Consider the following 13546-nt stretch of genomic DNA (forward strand, 5'->3'; position numbering starts at 1 on the left):
GAATAAAAGGGTGCCAATAATTGTGGCCAATGTGTTTTGGAGAAAAACATTTATTTCATAATGTGAGTTTCCCCCCACTTTCAATTATTTTCCTTAAATGAAAGGTTATAATTTTGTGAATTTTTTGAATGAAAGATCAAAAGGATAAACAATGCAGATTTATTTTCACAGCTGTTGTTGCTCATAATTACTAAGATACACAATAATTGTGGAGGGCACTGTATATGCAATTAAACTACATAATAAATAATACATGCAAAATGCAAAAATAATGTTACCAAATAAAGTTACTTAACCATATTCCATATCGTATCATTGCTTAAATATCTCTGATGAGTATTGATATTTCTGTTGACAGTAGCAAACATTAGATCTTGATAGGAGTAGTGTTGTTCCATGCAGAAATATAAGGCAGTTTTGAGCCTTTTAGTCCCCCAGCAGTCAGAAAAAATCAGGAAATGTATATTACACACTTGAGTATTTTGTATGAATTAAAGGGTTAGTTCACCCCAAAATGAAATTTCTGTCATTAATGGGGACATCGGATGCCAATTTTCCACAAGTTAGTATGATTCTTTAGGGTCTTCATGAAAAGTCTATAACATACTTTGATTAAAATTTCTTAATGGTTGGGTAAAAAAAACACCCTTTTGACCTTGTCAAAAACAGCTCTGTTCACAGCGAGCCGTTTCGGTGCATGTCCCTTTAAATGATAATGAGCTACTGTTCACCCCACCCATATCTTCCATGGGCGGGCTATAAACACTATTTGGCAGGTATTGCATTGAACTCGTTCAAAAGTGTCCGCACACTTCACCAAAGATGAAAAACAAAACTTTTCTGAAAAAATTGGGCTAACATTTCGGTCACATGTGACCTTTGTCAATGCCAAACTTTTTTGTCTAAACACCTCAATTGGACTTGTTTTAAGGTGCAGTGAGTTCCTGACTACTCTTAAATTGCATTGAACTCACCATTCTTATTTATGCAGTTATAAATGCTCAAAAACGAAAATTTTGAAAATTACTTACTAGTCATTAACTAACACCTTTATAAACCTTATTGTAGTGTTACCATGTTATCTTTACATAAAATGTGCACAGTTTGTAATAAGACAGTCACCTTAATGCATTGTTCATTATAAACATGCAGTTATGAATTACAGTGAGAAGGTTCTAAATAGAAATTATGACAGTATGACTGTATTTTGATAATGAACTAGCTGCGATGTCAGTTTGCAGTGCTTTGTTGTGTGTTTATGAGGCGCCGGCGCGATCAAACAGCAGTCTTTGAAAGGGACTTGCCTCATCGTTATGGCAACGGTTTGTGGCCAGGTCAGATTACATCAGAGTTTGTTGTTATTTGTTGGAAAATCATACCACACTGCTCAGACATTCCCCGACCCAACAAACGCTGATTAAACATGTTCAGTTGGGTGAAAACAAACTCCGACCAACGGCAACAGACGCCGACAGTGGTATCACACTAGCCGCGTCTCATTTCGGAGGCTGTGTCCTGATCCAAAAAACTCCAACAGACGTGTTTGTTGGCGTTTATCTGTGCGGTGTGAACTGGCCTTTAACTTTAGCTGCATTCGTCATGGAACTAACTAGCATATTATTAGGAAAAGCGATTTGCAAATATTCTTAAAAAAACCTATAATGTTACTCACGTCTTCTGGAGGTACTGATCCATCCTTCAGGAACTTTTTAGCAAAGCATAAACTTTTTAGAGCAGGCATAAACACATATAGGTAGATCCGGGGGTGCATTCCCTTCAAAAACAATATAAATCCACTGCGTCTTCAGCGGCTCAGATGTTGAGAGTAAAGGACGACTGCTGTGTTCATTCTTATATCCAATAACAAAATGCCCCAGTTGCTTTGGACACATTCTTGTCTACACCTGCGCGGCGTCAAAACAATGTCGGACTGTTTACAGCTCACTCAGGGCAGGTCTATGCTAAAATGGCAGTGTCCGTCAAGAGCCTTGGGAGGGGCCTGTGCAAATTTACATCACTACATCAGCCAAAAATCTGTGAGTGCTTATGATTTGTGGGGAATAAAAAAAGCACTGGGTGGACGTTTATCATTATAGGGTGGTTGTGTAGACACACTGCCAACACATTTATGCCAAAACACCATATAAAAGTGAATTTTGCATCCGATGTCCCCTTTAACTACTCACCCTAATGTCATCCCAAACCCGTAAGAGCTTTGTTTGTCTTTTGTGCACAAAAAGTACTCTCGTCACTTCATAATATTAAGGTTGAACCACTGTATTTTAACAATGTCTTTAGTACCTTTCTGGACCTCAAAAGGTGCAATGTCGTTACTGCTTATGTATGGATCAGATACCCTCGGATTTAATCAAAAATATCTTAATTTGTGTTCTGAAGACAAACAAAGGTCTTATGGGTTTGGGATGACATGAGTATGAGTAATTAATGACAGAAATTTCATTTTTGGGTGAACTAACCCTTTAAGAGATCCCTGTGGATTTTCAATAACCACTGTGCCTGAATCGCAGAATCAACAGGAGAACACATAGTGATGGCGCGCGAGTGGTGAGCTTTGCTTTTTTACTAAACTTTGTCAGTTGTATTTGTTTTAAGGTTTGCCAGTTTGGACATTCAAGCGATTTTAGACGTTTGGATGTATACTATTTCGAGCTACCGTGCTCGCGCAGCTGCATTGTGGCACGAACATTTATGCAAACAGTATCTGTGAGATCGCGCGCACAGAGATGAACGCAGAAACTAGTTGTCAGCGCTGTCCTGTGATTTATCACTAAAGTAGCTTAGAAACTCAAAAGTTATTATAGCTTATATTCTTCTACTTTTGAAGGAACTATTTACAATCCACAGCTTCACAATTAATAGAGAGGCGGTATGACTAATTCACACACGCAATCGCTCTCATTACTGGTACTGTGCTAATTTATCTTTATCTGATTTACAACGAGCAGAAATCTGCAAGAAATGTTACAAACCATAGATAAAATAACTGCTGAAAGTGAGCTGTTATGTCAGATCACTCTTATAATAGGAAAAAATGTCCCACCTTTAATAGTCAATCATATTTACTGTACAAACCTTGTCAGTGAACTATGAGGGCAAAAAAAAAAACAGAAAAAGAAACAAAATAATCGTTCATTAATCGTAATGGAGGTAAAATGTTCAATTAATCGAGGTTTTGATTGTAGGCCATAATCGTCCAGCCCGTCATATTTTATAATATATTAGTAATTATATATAATTATTTGATTAATGTATATCATTGTAATCCATTTCAGATTTCACTGTTGCTAAATCAGATGTCCCCCTTCCTGTCTCTTTCTGGTGAAATAAACTGGATCATACCATCTGACATTGATAAATTAAATTAAAAGTATCAAATTAATTTCTTTTGTAATTCTATTTAGTTTTTCTTTATTTTGTGTTACACATTTTTAATTTTTTTTATTTTATTGTTTTTTTTTTTATTGCTAGTTTTTGTCTTCATAACAGTTTCAGTTAACAATAAAACCCTGGTGCTGACTGGGATGATGAGGACGAAGTTGGTGGGGAGAAAAAAATGAGGGGACGGCAGGGGTGAAGGTTGTGGGAGAAGGTGAGAAGTTGCTTCCTCTCTGGGGCGAGATCTCTGCTCCATTCATCTCCATCTCCGCTCTCATTTGTCACCCCTGCCGACGCACAGCCCGTTCATCTCTCCTCCCCGCCCCTCGCTGTCTCTGGAACGACTCGTGCTTCTGATAAATATTTAAGGCCGTTTAAGGCTGAAATGAAGGAGGGGTGGACGGGTCTGTCTCTCTCCTCTGTAATGTTGAGCCGTAGGGAGAGATGCAGTAGGGCAGAGCATGCAGACAGCATGGCACCACGCCGGGGTGCGTCTGTCGCCGGGCTCCGGCCAGCAGGAAAGATGTCCTTTAGTAACGAGGGTGGCATGGCAAACTTCTCACCCAGGCACTGCCGGCAGCACAGCTGCATAAAGCCGCATGCCCCACGGATCAGTCCAACAAACAAATATCTGTCCCTGTGGGTCATACCAGTGCCTTCAACAGCTCTAGAACTACCACACTATGACACACTTCAAACAGAGGTTAAATATCTACCTACCAACACACATACCACCCTGCCTACCTAATATAATGTTAGTATTATTTATATACTGCTTTTAGTTTTTATAAATTTTTTATTAATTTTTTTTATATTTGTGTCTAAAGAGATTTAATTTATATATATATATATATATATATATATATATATATATATATATATATATATATATATATATATATATATATATATATATATATATATATATTTCAATTTTTTTCATCTATCATCATACATACTAATATTTACATAAGTTACTTAAGTTAATACTTAAGTTAATATTGAGCATAGACACTGTATGCCCAGCTATTTTTTTTATTATTATTATGCTTAAATGAAATATCAACACTATTAAACTTAAAACTCTGTCACCCTCCTGAGCTGCAAGGCTCAATGTGTCGGTATACTAACCATTGCAATGGCTAAAACATAAAGTGATCACATCAGGATTTCTTTCCAGAATGTGCGCAGCAGTCATTGAACAGATGCTTCAAAGGATGAAGCCACTAGTTTGCCAGGGAGCTCGGCCTCGCTGGTCATGTACACATCTGTTAGCTTTGTTTGGGTCTGTTGCATCAAGGAAGGAGCATATTGCACCTTTTTATTGCTTTGATCATTTTCACTATTCTACAAACCACTGCAAATTGTTATAAATAAGTTTAGCTAACTGTAGACTGAAGTTGAGATTTATTACGGTCTATTGGATTTGGAGGTCAACTAATCTCATTTTACCTGATCAATATCATCCACAAAGACCTTTAAGGAAAGGTTGGCAAAGGATGAGATTCACTCTCTTATACCCTCCCCTGCACCTTAATCCTTCTGCGAGCCACTTATTTTTGCTGTTTTAGAGAAAAGGTGTGCACCTAGGGTCGCTACCTGGTCCATTTCAGTTTTTGAAAATTGCTATGATCGACTTGATACTTCATTAATATTACTTCAGGGTGTAGTGATGGACCCTACAAACGTACTGTTTTCTGAGATGATACTGGCCTGCTCTGTTTTTTAGGGGGTTATTGATCCACAATAACAGAAGAGGCCTGTGTACACTCGTCATGTCTTACAGTTGTACTCTTTGAGAAACTTTGTCTTTATTTTATTTTGAATGTGTATTGAGATCTCTTTTATTTAGCTCTCCTATAGGTGAACATGCAGTAACATTCATTGTGTGTTTTTATTTTGGTGTGTTTACAGGCGGCCTGGGAGAAGGAAGTAGCAGAGGAAGGCACCCCTATCACTAAATATTACAGCCAGTGGAAGAAACTTCGCGAAAAGGAGATTCAGTTGGAGATCTCTGGGAAAGAAAGGGTAAAAATGCCAAATCCACAGCAACTATTACCATTAGACCAAAATAATCCAAACCACACCTTTCAGAGGAAGCTGGATTTAGACAGATCGGAGCTGTACACTCAACTCTCACCAGTGGGAGCCGCAGTACAATGCTTCAGAAAGAATCAAATTATTGTGTTTATATGTATTGAGACGGCTGTTTATCCCAGTGCTATTTTAATGCTAGTCTTATATGAAACGCACAGTTGTGATCATCTTTGTGAAAACTGTAGTGCTGGTTTCTGTGAAAGCACCTACTGTGTGTGTTCTTGTATGTGTGTGGAGTTGGAGCGTGTCCATAGGGAGATAATGGAGATGACACCAGGCGGAGTGTTGGCGTCTAGGAAGCGGCAGATTGGCGGAGGAGGCGGCAGGGCTAGTGCTACAGGAAGAGTATTATAGCGCTCAGGGCTGCGTCCCAGGCTTTGATCCACCGAGTCCCCACGCTCAGATCTGATTACCACTGCCTCCCTCCTGCCTCTACTGCCTCTGCCACTTCCTCCATCAATACACACACATACTTATATCCTATTATGTTTTTAGGGGAGAATATAACTTTATTACCTTTTTGTAGCTCTTGGTCTTTGTTTCCCCAATACTATTATTACATTATATTATATTATATTATATTATAATATATTATAATGTGAATCCTTAGTATTAAGATTTCTAATGAATACTGCAGTGACTGATTTGTGACATCTGATGTTAAAGAGATGGAAGGAAACTCGCAGAATAGCTCATTGTACAACTAGAAAAAACACTTCCACTGTTTGTTGTTTTTTTTGTTTTTTTGTTTTTCGGGTGGGGTGGTGGAGGGCTAGATGTCTCAACCAGATTTGGCCTTAAACTAAATCTGAAAAAAAAAAAAAATGAAAAAAAAATAGAAGCATTTCATTAGCATTATATTCTCATTAATGTCATATCTGCAGTTTTTGTTCACGTTTTTGCCAGTTTTGATTAATGACAGTATTTAAAGATAATATTTTTCTCTTTTCCATCGTTTTTTAATTTAGATGGAGGATTTGAATCTCCCTGAAATCAAGCGCAAGAAGGCTGAAGACAAAAAAGAAGACAAAAAGGAGTTCAAGGGACTTTTTGATTCAGATAGTGACGATAATGATGACGACCTGTTCCAATCCAAAGGTACGACTTCAAGTTAATATATTGCTCTGTTCCCACAGTGCAACTAATGTATATACCATACTAACATGTGCAATGGGAAGGATTTTTGTTTTCCTGTAATGCCTTTCTTTGTCACTGGGAGGCTGTAGTCCATTGCACTGCGCTGTCAGAAGATTCTCATCAAATACAGAAAGTATGAACCTAACAGATCTATTGAACTTTATTTTACTCTGACTCAGATTAAATATTGTTTACAACCCATTATGCTTCTCTATAGCAGCATTTCTGCGTGAAACAGGATGTTTAGCAAGAGATGAGTCTTGATTTTCTTCATTGTCTCTTTATGTCAAGATTAGAGGGGCAAGTTATAACATTTTTATGAAAGATTATAGAGATAAATATTCTTTTTGTATTCTTTTAATATGTGCAGATGAATCATGTACAGAAAGATAAGGAATGTATATTAAGAAATCAAACTCAATTTTGATTTAATTTTGGCTTTGAAAATTTGATTAATAATCTTAACAGTTGACATTGAATATTTAGAAACGTTTCCAGTAGGAAGCTATTACACGCATAATAATTCAAAAACAATATACAATAATATAACACAAACATGCACAAAGATGAACACAAAATATATCCTTTCCATTTCAGTTTTATGCCCCCCCCCCTCTCTCTCTCTCTCTCTGTGAGTGTGAATGGATCTCAGTGGAGGGCAGGTCAGCTGTCAGACGTGCACTTGCCTCTCCTCTTTAACTCTATATCTGGAGTTGTGTGCTGGGTCATGTGTCGGACACATGCCACACTCTCCCACTCCTCCCGCCCATGAGCCGACAGCCGCAGAAAAAGTCCCATGGAGGTTGGAGGCAAGAGGAAGGGCTTTTTTTTTTTTTTTTTTTTTTTTTTTTTTTTTTACATCTGGTGCTCATTGTGTGGAGTCCCTACAAATCTCTCTCTCATTCTGTCTGTCTCTCGCTCTCTCTTACTCTGTTCCCTCTTACAGGAAGCTTTTTTTGCATACTTGGATCCCAGTGGGGGTTTGTAATTCAAAACATTCACTTGGAAAGATGTTAGCGGCCGCTCCTTCACCACACGGCTTAACCGGCCCCATACCTCCAGCGCTTAGACCCGGAGAACAGAGTCACATGACCTCTAATATATTAATTTGTGGTGTCGGTTGCATATCGTCAAACAAAAAGCCCTTTTTTGTTGTTGATTTGTTGTTCTGTTCTACTCTCTTACCAAACCAACAAATATATTTCACTTTTCCACACTTTTGATTAAGACATTTTCACTTTTGCAGTTTGTTTTATAGCAGTCACAAGGCAGAGCTTCAGTGTAAGCGGCTGTAGAAGTAGAAGAGGGCAGGAAAGGACTAGAGTAGAGGTGGAAGGAAGAGACTGTTATTTATAATGTCATTTTACATTCGTATGGCATACCAATATTTACATGTCCGTACCCCGGATTCTAGGATAATACAACTTCTGACTGTACATGACTAGTTTTGCGGAAGCTTGTTTTAAAGCAGGTAACTTTAGCAGTCAACCAGTTGCTAATGGATAGTATAATACAAATATAAATCAAATTTACTGACAGATAGCTTAATGTGTACAATAATTACTTAAAAACATAAAAACAAAATGTCCATTATTTTTTTAGGTATTTTTTTATAGTAGTATTATCCCCCTTTAGTAATATTTTTATATCCAGCAGGTTAGTTTTTATAAACCCTGATGCACGTTTAATTTCACGCATTAAAAAAAAATCTAGAGATTGCAGTAATTACATTTATTTCAAATTATGTTCTTTTGACATTTCTTTCCTACAAAAAATTTTCCACAAATATATTAAGAAGTAAAACTGTTTTCAACACAAGAAATGTTTCACCAAATCAGCATATTAGAATGATTTCTGAAGGATCATGTGACACTGAAGACTGGAGTAATGATGCTGAAAATTTAGATTTACCATCACAAGAATAAATAACATTTTAAAATATATTACAATAGAAAACAGTTATTTTAAATTGTAATAATAATAATAATACATCCACCACAGTTGAAAAGAGAGAAACAGTTTACAAAGTTCATTAGAACTTTTTTCTTTCTGTAAATGCACACTTGTAAGGATGTTTCTCTTGTTTTTGCCTATAATAATTGAATGGTTAACTGTCATAACATTTTTTTTTCATACTAAGCTTGTTTACAAGTCGAATTAGTCTCTAATCAAGATAATTTTTTTCGACACATGTGATTCAGATCTCGAGTTTCCATCTTTTAGGTCATTGACAAGGTGTTCAGTTAATGTATCCCCCTCTCTTTTTTTTGCAGTAGTCGGTTTGATGACTTCTCTTAACTTTTGGTTAAAAATGTGAAGTTTTAAAGCTGCAGTCTGTAACTTTTTTTTTTTTTTGGTTAAAAAGTATCCAAAATCAATTTGAGCAAGTACATAATCAGCCAGTGTTTAAAACTATCTCCTTATCTTAGTCCGATTCACAACAGTAAGCTTGTAATAATGTTTTAAAATAAGAGCGACCTGGTGGATTTCTGCGGGAAATTCGAGCATGCAGCGGTTCGTCTTTGCGTCATTACGTCACGTCCGTAAACAGAAAAAAGGAGTAGGCCTACTCCAGGCAAGTCGGTTTTATCATTTGAGGATGCTGCTTGTAGCGGATAATTTATAGTCTGTTCTCACAGCAGCTGAAATAATTAAAGGTGCCCTCGAATGAAAAATTGAATTTATCTTGGCATAGTTAAATAACAAGAGTTCAGTACATGGAAATGACATACAGTGAGTCTCAAACACCATTGTTTCCTCCTTCTTATATAATTCTCATTTGTTTAAAAGACCTCCGAAGAACAGGCGAATCTCAACATAACACCGACTGTTACGCAACACTCGGGGTGTACGCCCCAATATTTGCATAATGCCAGCCCATGTTCCCAACATTATGAAAGGCATTAGACAAGGGCAGCCAGTAGGGCTGGGCGAGATATCGCATGCGATTGTCACGCGCATTTCGTCAGTAAAGCCGGTTCCCTGATTGCTGCTAAATCGCCATCACCTGCTTTCAGATGGAGCGGCATTTAATAGACAGAGCCGTAGATCACTGATAAGCCACGCAATATCGCGTTCATTATCGAAGGCGATTCATCTGCGATATGAATGCGATATTGCGTGGCTTATCAGTGATCTACGGCTCTGTCTATTAAATGCCGCTCCATCCGAAAGCAGGTGATGGCGATTTAGCGGCAATCAGGGAACCGGCTTTACTGACGAAATGTGCGTGACAATCGCATGCGATATATCGCCCAGCCCTAGCAGCCAGTAACGTCTGGATCTGCACAGCCGAATCATCAGACTAGGTAAGCAAGCAAGAACAATAGCGAAAAATGGCAGATGGACCAATAATAACTGACATGATCCATGATATGATATTTTTAGTGATATTTGTAAATTTTCTTTCTAAATGTTTCGTTAGCATGTTGCTAATGTACTGTTAAATGTGGTTAAAGTTACCATCGTTTCTTACTGTATTCACGGAGACGAGCCGTCGCTATTTTCATTTTTAAACACTTGCAGTCTATATAATGCATAAACACAACTTCATTCTTTATAAATCTCTCCAACAGTGTAGCATTAGCTGTTAGCCACGGAGCACAGCCTCAAATTCATTCAGAATCAAATGTAAACAATATAACAGTATACAATACTCACATAATCCGACGCATGCATGCCGCATGCATGACGAACACTTTGTAAAGATCCATTTGAGGGTTATATTAGCTGTGTGAACTTTGTTTATTCTGTTTAAGGCAAGCGCGAGCTCCGTGGGCGGGGAGCGTCAGGTATTTAAAGGGGCCGCACAGCATAAATCGGCTCATATTTAATTATGCCCCAAAATAGGCAGTTAAAAAAATTAATTAAAAAAAATCGATGGGGTATTTTGAGCTGAAACTTCACAGACACATTCAGGGGACACCTTAGACTTATATTACATCTTGTAAAAAAAACGTTCGATGGCACCTTTAAACGTCAGTCTGACACTGACAATCATCAGTGACAACTGGAGATTCACCCGTAGTCAAAAAGCAAAAGACTTTGGACTGTGGAGTGGCTACAGAAATTGAAATCTACAGGTAACGCTATTATACACTAAATACACATAGTGTGCATCTCAATCAGCTCCCTAGTTCAGTAGTCAGGGCACTGATCAGGGAATCGGCCACATTCATTTACATGATATACTCATTCACGAGCTAGGGAGCTGATTGAGACGCAGGGATAGTCACGCAATGCTGATGTTGTTAACATTAACAATTTGAGAACAAAGTATAACAGTAAAAATAATTTGCATGGTTTGGCATTATGTGAGCTAAGCAATCGTTAGATTTAATCATCATTAGCTACGCGATTTATTGCAGGCCTAATGCTTTTTTCCTCAGTTGGTCAGAAGAACAAAAGTGGTAGAAATGTTACGTACTTGTTCAGATGATATTTTCCAGTGAAAAATCTTATTTTGGTATCCACACCGGTGTAGTGATTGACAACAAACATTAGATTCATCCGCACTGAGTCGTCGTGCCGATGCACAACCCACGTAACGATAACTATTCCGCATATGACTGCAATCGCATGTTTCAAACAGAGATGGCGACAAAGAGGAAAATTGGTGGACTGCAGCTTCAACTTTTGCCCCGTTAATGTTCTTGAGTCGTGTTTTTCTTTTTGTTATTGCTGCAATGTGCCAGGCTGTTTAATGCTGTCAACTTTATCAAAGACTTAGCTTGAGGTTCCTTCATCTTAATGTGTTTGCTCATTTTGTAAACACTAGGGGTGCAACGGTTCAAATTACTTGCACTTCGGTTTTTATCATCGTTTTTGTCACTGTTTTGGACTACTGTCAAATAAAAATAAAGAAAATAAGAAAAACTACAAGCAACATCACAAATAAATATAGTAGAGCAAAGATACAAATAAAATAAACAGTGCTTTTCAGGTATCTAACAGTAGTTTTCAGGCACAGAAATTGAATAAAGTAGCTAATCAAATGTAAAACAACATTGCATAAAATCTTCACTGTATAAATTAAGATTAATCATTATTAATTAAGTTACAAAAGCTATTCATTCAAGAGCAGTGAGTGATTTCTTTGTCTTTTGTTGTTTGATTAACGTTAAAAACATACGGACAGCAGGAATATTAGGCTACTGTCACTTTAAGACAATAAACGGATACAGTACACTGATACTGTACACATGCATTCTTTCTCAAGTGTTTTAAGTTCGCTTAAGACATAACCTACTATGTTTGCTAGGATACTCGCCAAGATGGGCATGTTGACAATTTTTGTGTGAATTTGTCTGTTCAAGCGCAAGACTTGAAAGAGAACTCAATATTTGCGTGCTGTTCACACGCTTTCGTGTGCGCGCTTCAGATGAGTGCACAAATCTTCTCACAGCCTGTGCGCGAGTTCTCTTTCGCGTCTTGCGCTTGAATGTTTAAATTGATATGGCTTAAATTAATTTAGTTCATTTAAGAATGCGTAACCATCGACAGAAACAAGTATTAGCCTAACTCGGTCTCTCGGTTTTATTTATTTTCAACAAACCATATTATAGATGTGTATGTGTCATCAGATATGACAGGAACCGTGTTTCAAGTGTGCCAAACTGTGTGTGGAGAACTGTACGGTTAGATTTTTTTTTTTTTTTTTTCTTCCCAAGAACAGTTGCACACCTAGTAAACACCCTGATCTTCAGTGTTCCTGTGTCAAGGCTGTTTTCAGTGCTGAGAGCAACATGTAGATTGTGTCTTTGATTTGTTTCCCCCTCCTACATTTTCACTGTATTGATCAGTCCACAGGCAGTCATTAAAGTCTTTGCCTCGTGCTCCTGGTGGACTTTCCGTACCCTCTCTGAACTCTACGGTCAGCCATCCACCGTTAATATTAAGATGCATGAGCCCGCTCTCAGCAGCAAGGTGTGCACATGGTGTTAAGCTCGGCTCCCCCCTCTGGCTGGCTCCAGTGTGTTCTGGGTAATTAGGGTGGAGGGTGCCTGGCTGGGGTGGTGTCTGTGCTGCCATTCACCTCCCAGGCAGCATCTAATCAAATCCCACTTCAAAGCTCAGGGATTTCAGCCCCGTCCTCTTCAGAGAGCACGAGACACTCCCACACACACCTCTGGATTAGCGAGGCTAAATTGCCGTCAGAAGCTAGCCTCTATTTTTGTCATGTAAATGGTAACTTGTGCATGAGCAGCATGGGTAGGTCAGTGGCGTAGTCTTGTCTCTAGATGAATGCTTCCGCTAAAATTATAATTATACAAGCTCTTTCAGTTGAGTGTTTAATGGGAATCCATGTGCGCAGAAGTTCTTGAAAACGTTAAATGTTGTTATATTACAACACTTAGCATTCACTTGCAGAGCAAAAAGTAAAAGGGATTTTTGAAATCAGATTTCAGAGGCAGATCAAGTGTGATGCACCAAAAATAATTTAAGTTAGTTTAAATTTAGCAGCAAACCAATATTGTTTGAATATTTTCAGTCAACAAAGTTTTGGTGCATCACTACTACTTTTGATAAAAGTTATGAAGATAAACCTATTTCTTTGAAGTGACATGCACCGAACAACCAGGAATGTTTTGTTGATGACTTTAAAATGAAAATGTAATCATCCTGTTCGCCTTACTTTTTCAGTATCAGTAATTAGGAATTGTACTGAATGAATACAACGTAAATGATTATTGTTCTGAAGACATTTTCTAATTTTCTTTATAGGTGAACAGGGTGACTCTGATGAGGTTGATGAAGGCCTCGAGGACCTCTCAGACCTGAGCGATGAAGAGGCTGTAGATGACTCGGAGGAGGATGATTCTGGTGATTATATGTTTCTGAAATGAGCTACGGTTGGCTCTGTTTAGGGCTAGATATTCAATATATTCACTTCAGGACCACTCCCATACCATTTATC

The 13546-nt window shown here is 37.9% G+C and overlaps 1 protein-coding gene across 1 annotated transcript in view; it reads left to right on the plus strand.

The window, feature by feature from the left end:
• noc2l (NOC2-like nucleolar associated transcriptional repressor) overlaps positions 1 to 13546 on the plus strand; it is a 42087-nt gene that overhangs the window by 28136 nt on the left and 405 nt on the right. Inside the window, exons 16-18 of the mRNA XM_048178211.1 lie at positions 5311 to 5424; positions 6462 to 6591; positions 13354 to 13452. Of these exons, the coding sequence (XP_048034168.1) occupies positions 5311 to 5424; positions 6462 to 6591; positions 13354 to 13452 (343 nt within the window). The remainder of the gene's footprint in view (positions 1 to 5310; positions 5425 to 6461; positions 6592 to 13353; positions 13453 to 13546) is intronic.

Source organism: Megalobrama amblycephala, linkage group LG24, assembly GCF_018812025.1.
Source record: "Megalobrama amblycephala isolate DHTTF-2021 linkage group LG24, ASM1881202v1, whole genome shotgun sequence".
Classification (NCBI taxonomy): Eukaryota; Metazoa; Chordata; class Actinopteri; order Cypriniformes; family Xenocyprididae; genus Megalobrama; species Megalobrama amblycephala.